We start from the raw sequence: 13,480 nt of genomic DNA, 5'->3' as shown, positions 1-13,480 counted from the left end.
TGGGGAAAACGGTTTTTCAAGCTTAATAATTTCTGTAACAGCTTTAGTTTTCATACTTGACCTCAGATGCATCAGATACTACTTGTCAATACGTTTCAAACTCATGTTTAGTGACCAAAATCGGTTAAGCCGTTTAGAAGTTATTAAGCTACAAAAGTATAATCCAATTAACGATTATTCCCGAAATGGTTTATGTACCGGCCATCCCAACATTTTTATTCAATCTATTTCGACTAGAAAAAAAATCTAGTGTACATTCGATGGACACTAGATCATTTGGGAGATAATGCGACAAAGGTGACCATTTATAAAGCTTAACGTGTAATCGAGAAAAATTGCATTTAACTTTATACATTTAATTTGTATATAACTTGAAAAACTCCTGATACAAGAATAAAAAACCGCTAAACGCCGTAAAAATGAGTGGCGCATACAATATTCCAGCTACAAAAGATCTGATATGAAAATTACGTGGCGCGAAAATGTATTTTCATTTTGATGCAAAACAAAATTATAGTTTTATTTTAAAAGATTTTTCCATAATATTTGCTAAATTTGAAGTAAACGCGCCACAAAAGAGTAAATTTGATACAGTTTGAAGTCGCGCTTACTTCAAATTTAGCAAATATTATGGAAAAATCTTTTAAAATAAAACTATAATTTTGTTTTGCATCAAAATGAAAAGACATTTTCGCGCCACGTAATTTTCATATCAGATCTTTTGTAGCTGGAATATTTTATGCGCCACTCATTTTTACGGCGTTTAGCGGTTTTTTATTCTTGTTTCTTATACTCATGCCATTCGAATATGATACCAGAAGGTCATCATAGTTTTTATGAAAATATTTTGGCACAAGATGATGTAGGAGAAGAGGACAACTAATAGAAAATGTGTAGTGACTAACAATTTTCTCCGTGCAAAAGTGTTGTAACTTTGAAATTCCTAAATTTTCTATCATTAATATTATTTTATATTAATTTCTATTTTTGGTTAATGTACTATAGGCTGAAATGCATGCAAAAACAAAATTAAATGTTAATTTCTCTTAAAACCTGTGTTTTATTTCACCGATATTAGCACGAAAATAAACAAAATCGGTTTTATGTCGAAACTTACTTAATTTGACTTACAACAGTTTTGCACTGGATGGTGCGATATTTTGTTATTAGAGAAAATATACTTTTAAACTGATTGACTAGCTGGTTGATTTGGAAAAAATTGTATCACATTTGCTAGTACGACTCTTACTCCAGATTACATACTTTTAGGTGCTTCTTCGGACAACACAACAGTGGTCTCTGAGTTAGCCGCGGAAGCTGCAGGATTAAAAATGTATCTTAATGAGACATTCACCACCCTCCGTCTAAGGGACCTTGACGTCTGGTCCAAACATCTAGCCAATTGGCCAAAAAGAGCCCCTCTTTGCGTTCACGCTGAGTCTCAGACGACAGCAGCAATTATTCTTTTAGCTAGTCTCCAAAATAGACCAGTCCATATATGTCACGTTGCCAGAAAGGAGGAAATACTGCTCATTAAGGCGGCGAAGGAAAAAGGATTAAAAGTTACATGTGAAGTGTGTCCTCATCATCTGTTTCTTTCAACTAATGATATAGAGAAAATTGGAGTAACCAAGAGTCAGGTACGTAAAGAAGATGAAGAATATCATTTAATTAAATCATTTATGTCGCCAAGGTGTTACAATTCTTAAAAATCCAGATCTTTCAATTTCACTAATTTCGAGTCTTTTTGACAAACTTCCGGTCATAACTTTTTAACTAAACTAACAAAATATTCTCTTTAACTAAACTAACCAGAAAATCTCATAAGAAACCAGATTGACTATATTTTAATAAATAAAAGATTCAAAAACTCAATAAAATCAGTGAAAACCTACCCTGGTGCCGATATTAAGTCAGACCATAGCCCACTTGTCGGTAAGTTTCGTCTGAAATTTAAAAAAATCCACAAACCTAATCCTATAAGATACGACCTCAAACAACTAAGAGATGATGACATAAAGCAAGAAGTACGGGAATATCTGAAGAACAACATATCTAAGTCAGAAGTAGTTAATGATGTTGACACATAGATAAACCACTTAGAAAACATAAGGATGGAAATATTAGACCAATACCTGCGACCGAAAAAGACAGAAAAGAAAAAAAACCATGGATGACCGACGATATATTACAGATGATGGACAGAAGAAGAGAATCCACGCGGAAAGACTACGTTGCATATCAGTTTCTAGACAAAGAGATAAAAAAGCTGTCAGAGAAGCTAATAACAGAAATCTGGAAGAACAGTGTGAAGAAATCGAGATATTGGAACGTAAACACGATTCCTTCAACCTCCACAAAAAGGTCAAAGAAGCAGCAGGCATCTATAAATCAAAAAGGCCGGGACACTTAACAGACGCTCAAGGAAATCCAATAGTTGATATTGAAGAAACAAAAACAACATGGATGAACTATGTGACAACATTTTAAGACGATAGGGATGTCACCATGACACAAAATAAGAATGACGATACCGGACCACCTATTCTCGAAGCGGAAGTAGAAGCTGCTATAAACAACATTAAGGAGGGAAAAGTCGCAGGATCAGACGAGTTCTACTCAGAATTTTTGAAAATTATGGATAAAGACGAAGTAAAAAGACTTACCTTGATCTTCAACAATATATACCAAAGTGGAAAAATACCCCAACAGTGGCTAAGATCAACTTTTTTATTGTAACAATCCCTAAAAAACCCAATACCAAAAAATGTGAAGATTATCGAATAATAAGCCTTACGAGCCATCTCCTGAAAACTTTTTTAAAAATTATACATAAAAGAATATATAAAAAGTGTGAAGAACACATGACAAACACACAATTCGGCTTCAGGGATGCATTGGGTACTCGAGAGGCACTTTTTGCAATACAAGTTCTCTTTCAAAGATGTAGAGACGTGAATTGTGATATATATGTGTGTTTTGTTGATTACCAGAAAGCGTTCGACAGAATAAAACCAGTGGCGTAGCTGAAGATTGGGGGCCCCCCGCGATTTTGTGGGCCCCCGTATTATAAACATAATATATTAGACAACTAATAACAGTATAACTACTAAAATATGTGTAAATGACAATGTTTGGCCTTTCTTTAATAAGTCTTCATCAGTAATGTTAATAGATTTTTGGGAATAGATATGAAAACCTATTATATACATGTCTTTTAATACGACAAACGTATTAGTAAGTTATTGCAATATTATAACTAAATTTACATTGAAAACATGAACTTTTTTTGCTACAAGTTATTTTTTCGTCGCAGCTGAGTCCATTGTAAAAATTTGTATACGTTTCATTGGTTTATTTTTAAATTCCGGTATAATACCCCACTTCTTGTGCTATTCCTACCGTTTCTGTTAAGTTTTGGAAAACGAATTTCTCATTTCTTAAAGATTATAACGTTTTTTCAAAAAGTTGAAGGGCGGCCGGTAACTCTACCGTTTCAGATTGCAAAAGTTTTAATGTTAGATTAATACAGTTAAGTATTTTAGATCGAATAGTAATGTTAACGCAAATTCAAAATTATTTGTATGCTCTAATAATGCATAAGCTTCTAATTTTTCATCGTTTTTTTAGATAGCAATGAAATTTTCGTTAAAGATTTCATTACTTGTCGGAAAGCTCGAAGCAAAGCCATAACAGCATCATGTCTGGATGACCACCGGTTTTTACATAATCTTTTAAGTGTTGTCGATGAATCCAAAGTAATAATAGTACATAGTACATCACATATTTTAATACTTGTACTAAAAAACATATAATCTCTTAATTATATCGTAAAAAACAACTCCTGTACCTACAACAAGCTGTTGTACGCCTGAATATAGGTACACCACTCATAACGCTTGTCCCATCATACCCCTTTCCTCGTTTCCTCTGCAGTTGTGTACCGAGTACCGAAAGGTGCTTTGACTGTATAAATTTTAAAATTTTCTTTACAAGACCTTTGCACTTTGGTCTAACATGCGAAAATAAAACTAATAGTAGGGGAGGAAAGTATGCTCAATTTGCAGTTACTCGAGCGTTATGGGGACTTATTGGGTTGTTAAGATTAGGTCCTAAAACCAAAAAAAGTTAAGTAAAGTTTTGCATTTAAGTGGGGACTTTCCATTTTTTTAATTTAATTTTCCATTTCCAACAATCGTTTTTTCCGATTAAATGACTCGAATGAGAGTTACTTATTTTTACGTAAGGAATCCAAAATCTGCAATATAAAATGGGGGCTCCCATTTAATATTTTCAAGTAACCCCCAATCCTACCTCCGTAGGGGGTCATGTTTGGCGTCATTCGATAGATTTTTAAAAAATATTGAATACGTATATTTTGCAGTTTTTCGATGTGATGTTTATTTCGCGAAATATCGCGTGGTTCCTATTTAAAATTTTAAATTTACCCCCCACCCCTCTCCGTCTCGGGTCGAGTTTGGTATCATTCGATAGATTTTTAAAAAATATTGAAAACGAATTTTTTAGTTTTTTGATCTGACGTTTACTTCTCGAAATATTCGCTTTTTTCTTGTGAAACTTTGTAGCTTACCCATTTCCTTACGCCCCGCTCAAACCGTCAGATTTTTGAAATATACACTGTTCTCCATGTATTTAACTTACCTTATCTTAAGCTGACGATTTAGAGTTTTTCTAAGGATATAATTTTTTTTCGGGCCCCCCTTAACGAACTCCCCTCTATTAAGATCTAATATATGGAAGTGGTACATGTACAGGGAACAAGGTTTCTCCCCATGTCATATTCTGACGCGCTCGAGTAACTGCAAAAATCCTCGCTTGGGCTCCCCTACCATGAGCTGATCATGTTTTGAAATATCTTGAGTGGTATCAAGTTTGAATCGTATCAGTTTCTTGAGCCAGCAAATTTATAACTTCGTTTTGTATTTGGGGGCTCAAGTAATTTGTTTTAAGTTATTGTTTTTATCGATTAATTTAGCTAAAACAGGATCATATTTAGCTAGTAAAAGAACCACCGACAAAAAAAATTACCTTTTTGGGATTCACTTTCATCTAAACTACTAATATGTCCACTAAACGCTAAATTGCACCCGGAAAGAGTAATTACGAGTTACGTCAATTACCTGTTTCATTACTTCCTTCCAAATTCTCTATTTTGATGCTTATTAGGGAAATATATTTTGATTTTCTTTAAAAAAAGTAGAAGTATTAAGCTTGCAGGCTTTAAGGGGCCCCTCCTAACGTTGGGGCCCCCCCGCCTTGCGGGCCCTGCGGGCCTGTCAGCTACGCCACTGAATAAAACATGACGAACTGATGAAAATATTAAATTCAATTGGTCTAGACAGCAGAGATCGCCGCATAATAAACAATATCTATTACGAATAAACTGCAGCTGTTGGAGTAGAGGATCAGTTAGCAGACGACATAAAGATGGAAAGAGGTGTGAGACAGGGATGTATAGTGTCCCCATTATTGTTCAATACATCTTCAGAGCACATTGTGAGCCTGGCGCTAACGGACATAGACGAGGGAATACTTATGGGCGGAGAACGATCGAACAACATAAGATACGCTGATGGTACTGTCATTTTTGCAGACAGTCTTGAAGGTCTGCAGACACTTGTCTTCAGGATGGCAGAAGTAAGTAGCAGGTTTGGACTTGATTTTAACATCAAAAAAACCAAATGCATGGTTGTAAGCGGAGGTGGGATACCACCTGGTCAGTTGCTAGTTGACCAACAACCTATAACACAAATCACCAACTTTTGTTGTTTGACGGAAAATTAAGATAAGGACCGAGAAGGCAAGATCAGCTTTCGTCAAAATGAAAAAAATCTTCAACAGCCACGATATAAAATTGGAAATAAAAGTTCGTTTACTAAAATGGTACGTATTCTCCGTTCTTTTATATGGCCTGGAGTTATGGACCTTAACTGAAGCATCACTGAAGAGACTCAAAGCATTTGAGATGTGGTGGCCATAGACGCATGTTGAGGATTTCCTGAATAGACAGAGTTACCAACGAAGAAGTTCTACATAGAATGGGTAAAGAGCGCGAACTAGTCGTAACCATAAAACGCCGCAAACTGGAATACCTGGGCCATATAATGCGCAATGAACAACGATATTACCTACTTCGGACCATACTTCAAGGTAAAGTGCGTGGGAAAAGAGGTCCAGGAGGAAGAAGAATATCCTGGCTACATAACCTGCGAAAATGGTTTAACTTAACCACTACCGGACTTTTCAGGGCAGCAGTCAACAAAGTCAGAATAGCCATGTTAGTGTCCAACATCCGTAACGGATAGGCACAACAAGAAGAAGAAACTTTCGAGCTCGACGCGTCGATTGATATATCACTATTCATGTACTGTTGTAGACACCCGTGTTGAGCTGCCCCCCCCCCCCCACTTACAAAAATCAAAAAACAAATAGCCCTGATTTATGAGCTATTTATGAGCTCTCATATTCCGCAAACTAAAAATTTTGAGCTCGTTCCACTGAGCAGGAATTTGATACTTTAGTGGGGGGCTGAGTCAGCCCCCCCCCCACTACTTAAAAATAGGAATATTGAATCGATTTTTGCGGCAGAATTACGAGCTATTTATGAGCTCTTGAAATTATATAGTTTCGATTTTTGAGCTCATCCCCTTCACCCCCAAACAACCCTTTAATTGATTTAACTTACGAGAAAAATGCTGAGAAAACTTAAAATATATCGTATTGCGGATATAATTCCTATAGCGTATATACTCTAAGAATAAACTATTAAATCACGTGTATTTCGATTATTGAGCTACAACCCCTTCGCAAGAAAACCACCCTATCTTCCCGGCTTAAGAGAAAGTTGTACTTCAAATGCATTAAATTAATTATTTGGCGACTACATATCATTTAATAATTTATAAGGTTCCAAATTACGCGCATTTAAATCAGCAAATTGCCATTTATTTTGTATAGTGCAGTCACTGAAAGTAAAAATCAACGATTACCTTCAATTTCGGTGAACCTTCATCGATTTTTACGAAAATTGGTCAGTGGTTAGAGGATACCTCAAGAAACAAAGGTGACATGGTACCACCTTGCGCCTTTACCCTGAGGGTGGATACCGCCCCTTCTCGGGGGTGAAAATTATTTTATAAAATATAACTGCACAAATCTATAAAAGAACAAATTATAAGCAAAATTTATTATATAAAGTTATTAAAATAAGTCAATACTTATTAAGTTATTAAAGATCAAAAATTTTAATTATTCGTGAAAAAATGCATGCTTTGAAACGGTTTTTCGTAAATCACTGAAAAACTGTAAGTTTTTACAAAAAAGTTAATAGTAGTTTTATTCGTATAGCTTATATTCTAAGAATAAACTCCTAAATCACGCGCCTTTCGATTATTGAGCTACAACCCCTTCGCAAGAAAACCATCCCATATTCCCGGCTTAAGAGAGAGTTGTACTTAAAATAATTTAAATTAATTATTTGGCGACTATATATCGTTTAATAATTTATGAGCTCGCTAAATATACGCATCTCAATTATTGAATTGCCATTTTCTTTCTATAGTGCAGTCACTGAAGGTAAAAATCAACTATGACCTTCGATTTCGGTAAATCTCCATTCATTTTCACGAAAATTGGTGAGCGGCTTTTGATGCTATTAACTTTTTCTAGAGCTCATTTTTGATAGGTATTTCTAAGTACTTTGACAAGTATTTAGTACCTAAGTGTTATAAAATGCATCTCTTTCCCGTTATTTAAGCTTGAATCCTCAGATTTGAAGAGTCACAGAAAAAAATATACATTTAATTACCAATAACTAACTTTAAATTAACATTAAAGGGTTTTTCAAGTAAGCAATTTATTATATTTTTTATTAGCTTCAATTTTAGTGATAAACACTTTTTTGTAAAAACTTACAGTTTTTGAGTTATTTATGAAAAATCGCTTTAAAGCATGCATTTTCTATCACATAACTTAAAATATTTGATCTTTAATAACTCAAAAAGTATTGATTTATTTTAATCACATTATATAACAAATTTTGCTTACAATTTGTCCCTCTCTCGATTTGTGGGGTTATTTTTAATAAATTTTCACCCCCGAGAAGGGGTGACATCCCAGGTTAAAACCTCAAATTGTTATTGTTAATTCGTGAAAATGAATGGAGATTTACCGAAATCGAAGGTCATAGTTGATTTTTACCTTCAGTGACTGCACTATAGAAAGAAAATGGCAATTCAATAATTGAGATGCGTATATTTTGCAATCTCATAAATTATTAAACGATATGTAGTCGCCAAATAATTAATTTAAATTATTTTAAGTACACCTCTCTCTTAAGCCGGGAATATGGGATGGTTTTCTTGCGAAGGGGTTGTAGCTCTATAATCGAAAGGCGCGTGATTTAAGAGTTTATTCTTAGAATATAAGCTATACGAATTAAACTACTATTAACTTTTTTGTAAAAACTTACAGTTTTTCGGTGATTTACGAAAAATCGCTTCATAACATGCATTTTTTTCACGAATAATTAAAATTTTTAATCTTTAATAACTTAAAAAGTATTGACTTATTTTATTAACTTTATATAATAAATTTTACTTTTAATTTGTTCTTTTATTGATTTGTGTGGTTATTTTTTATAAAATAATTTTCACCCCCGAGAAGGGGCGGTATGCACCCTCAGGGTAAAGGCGCAAGGTAGTATTATGTCACCTTTGTTTCTTGACGTATCCTCTAACCACTAACCAATTTTCGTGCAAATCGATAAAGGTTCACCGAAATTGAAGGTAATCGTTGATTTTCACTTTCAGTGACTGCACTATACAAAATAAATTGCAATTTACTGATCTAAATGCGCGTAATTTGGAAGCTTATAAATTATTCAATGATATGTTGTCGCCAAATAATTAGTTTAATGCATTTTAAGTACAACTTTCTCTTAAGCCGGGAAGATAGGGTGGTTTTCTTGCGAAGGGGTTGTAGCTCAATAATCGAAATGCACGTGATTTAATAGTTTATTCTCAGAGTATATAAGCTATAGGAATTATATCCGCAATACGATATATTTTAAGTTTTCTCAGCATTTTTCTCTTAAGTTAAATCAATTAAAGGGTTGTTTGGGGGTGAAGGGGATGAGCTCAAAAATCGAAACTATATAATTTCAAGAGCTCATAAATAGCTCGTAATTCTGCCGCAAAAACCGATTCAATATTCCTATTTTTAAGTAGTGGGGGGGGGGCTGACTCAGCCCCCCCCCACCAAAGTATCAAATTCCTGCTCAGTGGAACGAGCTCAAAATTTTTAGTTAGCGGAATATGAGAGCTCATAAATAGCTCATAAATCAGGGCTATTTGTTTTTTGATTTTTGCAAGTGGGGGGGGGGCAGCTCAACACGGGTGTTGTAGACTATTCATAATAGAACTTACCCATGTACTATTTCTGCGACTATAATGTGGCACTTCCGGTTACATTTTTAATTGGAAGTGATATAAAAACTGGAAGTATATACTTTGTTTTCGTTTTGCTAAGGCGCTTCGAACAATATATCGCATGTACTATTTCGGCGAATTTAAAACAGTACTTCCAATTGCAACTCTGGAACCGCAAGTCCGAGGTCAAATTACCGTTTGACGTTTCGATGTACACTCCGAAAATGGAAACGTCAAACAGTAGTTAATTAAAAATGTAATTTTCAATACACCAATAATTGTGGCTGAATCCCATATAAACATAATACTAAATTAAACATGCCACAAGAAAACAGTTTCAGAACGTTGTTGATCTTTCCTATCGCCACCTTCGCCTCAGAAAGGAAAAGGAAATTTCAGAAATTTACTGTTTCTTATTTTTGAGAACGATTTCCGGAGTTGAAACCGAAACGTCAAACAGTAGTTAATTAAAAATGTAATTTTTTTTACACCAAAAATTGTGGCTCAATCTCATATAAACATAATAAGTAGAACCGCAAGAGAAGAAGAAGTTCACCACAAGAGAACAGTTTCAGAACGTTGATATTTCTTATCGCCACCTACGCTTCAGAAACGTAAACAATCGAAAAAGCCGATTCGAAGCGTATTACAGAATTTGAAATGTGGGTCTCCCGTAAAATGTTGCGCATACCATGGACCACACATCTCACAAATATCTAATTCAATAGGTATAGTCGGTTCGCTAAACTCGGACACAACTGGCTAGTGATTTTAGTAAGTAATTTTGCCAATTTCGTAAAATTGGCAAAAAAATAATTACTAAATAGTTAATAATTACTAAATAGTTAGTAATTTTGCCAAATTTGGCAAAATTGACAAAAAACAAAAAAATTACCAACTAAAATCACTAGCCAGTTGTGTCTGAGTTTAGCGAACAGACTATACTAGCAGAACTTAACATAAAAACTAGACTCACCGCAACTATCAACCAAAATATACTGAGATATTTTGGACATATAACTAAAAGAAGAAAAGACAGGGAACGAATAATAGTTGAAGGCAACCTAGCGGATAAAAGATCAATTGGAAGGTGAGTCTTTAACCATGAATCCTGGCGTGTTTCTACCAATCTTTTACCCTGGGGAGTTCCAAACGGAGATTTTTGTAGTTACTCGAGCGCGTCAGAAAATCACATGGGGAGAAACCTTGTCCCCTGTAAATGTACCCCTACCTACCATATATCCACTCTTAATACAGAGGTGTGCGTTGGGGGCAGTCCGTAAAAAAATCTATCCTTAGAAAAACTCAAAAACGTCAGATTAAGACAAGGTAAGTTAATTACATGAAGAACAGTGTATATTTCAAAAATCGGACGATTTGAGCGGGGCGTGATGAAATGGGTGAGTCACAAGGTTACAAAAAATGCGAATATTTCGCGAAATTAACATCAAATCGAAAAACTGAAAAATACTGTTCAATATTTTTCAAATATCTATCGAATGATACCAAACACAACCTCCTAGGGAGGTGGGGGGGGGGTAACTTAAAAAGATTAAATATTAACCCCGCGATATTTCGCGAAATAAACAGATCTAAAACTGAAAAATACGTGTTTAATATTTTTCAAAAATCTATCGAATGACATTAAACACGACGCCCACAGAGGAGGGGTGGGGGGTTATATTAAAATGTTAAATCCCAATTCTTATTCGAGAGTAACTTTTATTCGAGACATTTGTTAAATTATAGGTAGATGGCAATATAATCGGAAAAAACAATTTTTGGAAATGGAAAATCCCCACCAAAATGGAAAATTTAACATAAGTTTTTTTAGTTTCAGGACCTAATCTTCACGATCCAATAGGTCCCCATAACGCTATAGTAACTGCAAATTTACCATCCAATGCTCCCCTACTACGTAGTGAATTGTTAAGGTATCATGCTGATTTACTTGCTTCTGTCGTTTCCTCTCTCAATTTGATTGATTCTGAGGTTTTTAAAATTTGATTATAAGTCGAAGTAGCTCTTATTTTTCAGTTCTCATTACGTGACTTAAATGTTACATTTTTCTCTCTTTGATAGTGCGTAACAATTATTTTTGTTTGTGAGTCCTTGTTCAGCTTTAACACCCGTATGGTTAAATCCTTCTCTTGTCATATCCGTACAGATTCCAATTATCTATTGGAACATTTTTAGATCTATTTACTCCAACGCCAAATACACGTCGATTTTATATCGGCCAAATCCAAATCCCGATAGTGAACCACATGTGAGAACGGGACGTTTCACCATCGACATATTAAGCGTAGACTCGGCATACTCACCAAAAAAGCGTAACGCGGAAACAGTCGATCGGTGGTCTATCTATCTCTTTTAACCAAACGATCCCGCGCATGTGACTGACAAAGATGGCTAGACCACTCAATCCTATGTCGATGCTACACCCCGATGCATCGAGTGGCATATCCCTAGCCAAGTATATCCTTAACATGTCTGCATTTCACACACGCCAACCGCTTATCGGTGCCGTTTTTGAGGGTGCTAATAACCGGCAAAATAACGTAAGAAACGGAAAACATAATACGTTGTGAAATAAAAGGAGATGAAACATATTGATTAAATCATATTGATTATTTCATTCATAGGAGATTCCGACCAATAGAAAGCTACATAAATCTAAATTAAATCGATTATTTTTTTAATGATTTTAACTTCCAATCGTATAGTAAGATATTTGATCACGTGTTTAATTCTGTCCAATCAGATTAAAATTATACTGAGAATTATCTACTGTAGAATATTACCGATAGAATTTTTTAAAGTAGATTCTTTCTGTTTAATGGCAACCCGTTTCCTAGTTTTGACAACTGTCACATTTAAGAAAATATCCATAATATACGTATTAAAAAAATAATCTTACGAATATCGCACGACAGTAAGAATAAATAAGAAAATAATGCTTCATTTTACTCAAATTTTTTGTCAATAGCCACTCGAGCCCTGCGGGCTCTCGTGTCTATTGCCAGACAACTAATTTTCGAAAAACTGTCGCATTATTTTCAATTTATTCTCACTCTCTTGTGATATTATACCCGATAATTTTTCATCATTTTCCGTTGTCAAGTATATTACGTCAGATGCCCTTCGTTGCTACGAAAAAATACATTTAGTGACATTAATGATAATTAATGTTTTAAAAATTATCAAAGTGATGACTTTCAACCGTCAAATTAATATTTATAACAGCTGTGTGTTTAATTGTACCAATTGGTACTTACATAAATAAATTACAATAAAATTTTGGTGATGAACAGTTTTATTCATGAAATAATGGCAACAAATTGCACTCGATCTCTAAAATTAATATAGAATTTTTGCCCTCGTGACACTTTGACATAATTTTACTCGCCATAATTTTACTCGCCTTCGGCTCGTGAAATTAAAACTGTCAAAGAGTCACTCGGGAAAAATTCAATAATTTTAGAGCTCTTAATTACTACTGATAATTTACCAGTTTTAGACGTATCGGAGGAGTTTGGTAACTACCACTGTGATAGTGACAGTTTTTTTAGTTGATATACTACCTAGTACTCGGATACGTCTAAAGGTGGGAAACTGTCAATATAATGTAAATTTATAGTTTTCTATTGATAATTTCCCACCTCTACTAGTTTCATCTCGTTTTATTTCACAACGTATTATGTTTTCCGTCTTTTACGTTATTTTGCCGGTATGAGTGCACGTAGCATTAGTGCATGTATCATTAGTGTACCTCTAGAATTGCATAGTACTGTATTTTTTGATACATGGAAAAATTGCTGATACCTACTATCTAATCATATGCGAAATCGGTGAAAATGTTTTAATTGGTTTCTTATCAAAACAATAATCGATTTATATTACTTTAGTAGATAATAGTTACTTTTAAAATAAGATAAAATTTAATAATACTATGTGAACGAAAACAAAAAACAAAAACAGCAACGTATCATACTCATTGTCCTATGTAATATTATATTTATAAAGTCAAT

General features: G+C 34.3%; 1 protein-coding gene across 1 annotated transcript in view; it reads left to right on the top strand.

Annotated features, from left to right (window-relative positions):
- Positions 1-13,480, top strand: part of LOC114336164 (CAD protein) — a 206,016-nt gene that overhangs the window by 159,606 nt on the left and 32,930 nt on the right. Inside the window, exon 7 of the mRNA XM_050656981.1 lies at positions 1,216-1,640. Within this exon, the coding sequence (XP_050512938.1) occupies positions 1,216-1,640 (425 nt within the window). The remainder of the gene's footprint in view (positions 1-1,215; positions 1,641-13,480) is intronic.

The sequence above is a fragment of the Diabrotica virgifera genome, chromosome 7, assembly GCF_917563875.1.
Source record: "Diabrotica virgifera virgifera chromosome 7, PGI_DIABVI_V3a".
In the NCBI taxonomy this organism is placed as follows: Eukaryota; Metazoa; Arthropoda; class Insecta; order Coleoptera; family Chrysomelidae; genus Diabrotica; species Diabrotica virgifera.
Note: the sequence above shows the minus strand (reverse complement) of the source record. Positions and strands in the feature narration are given on the sequence as shown.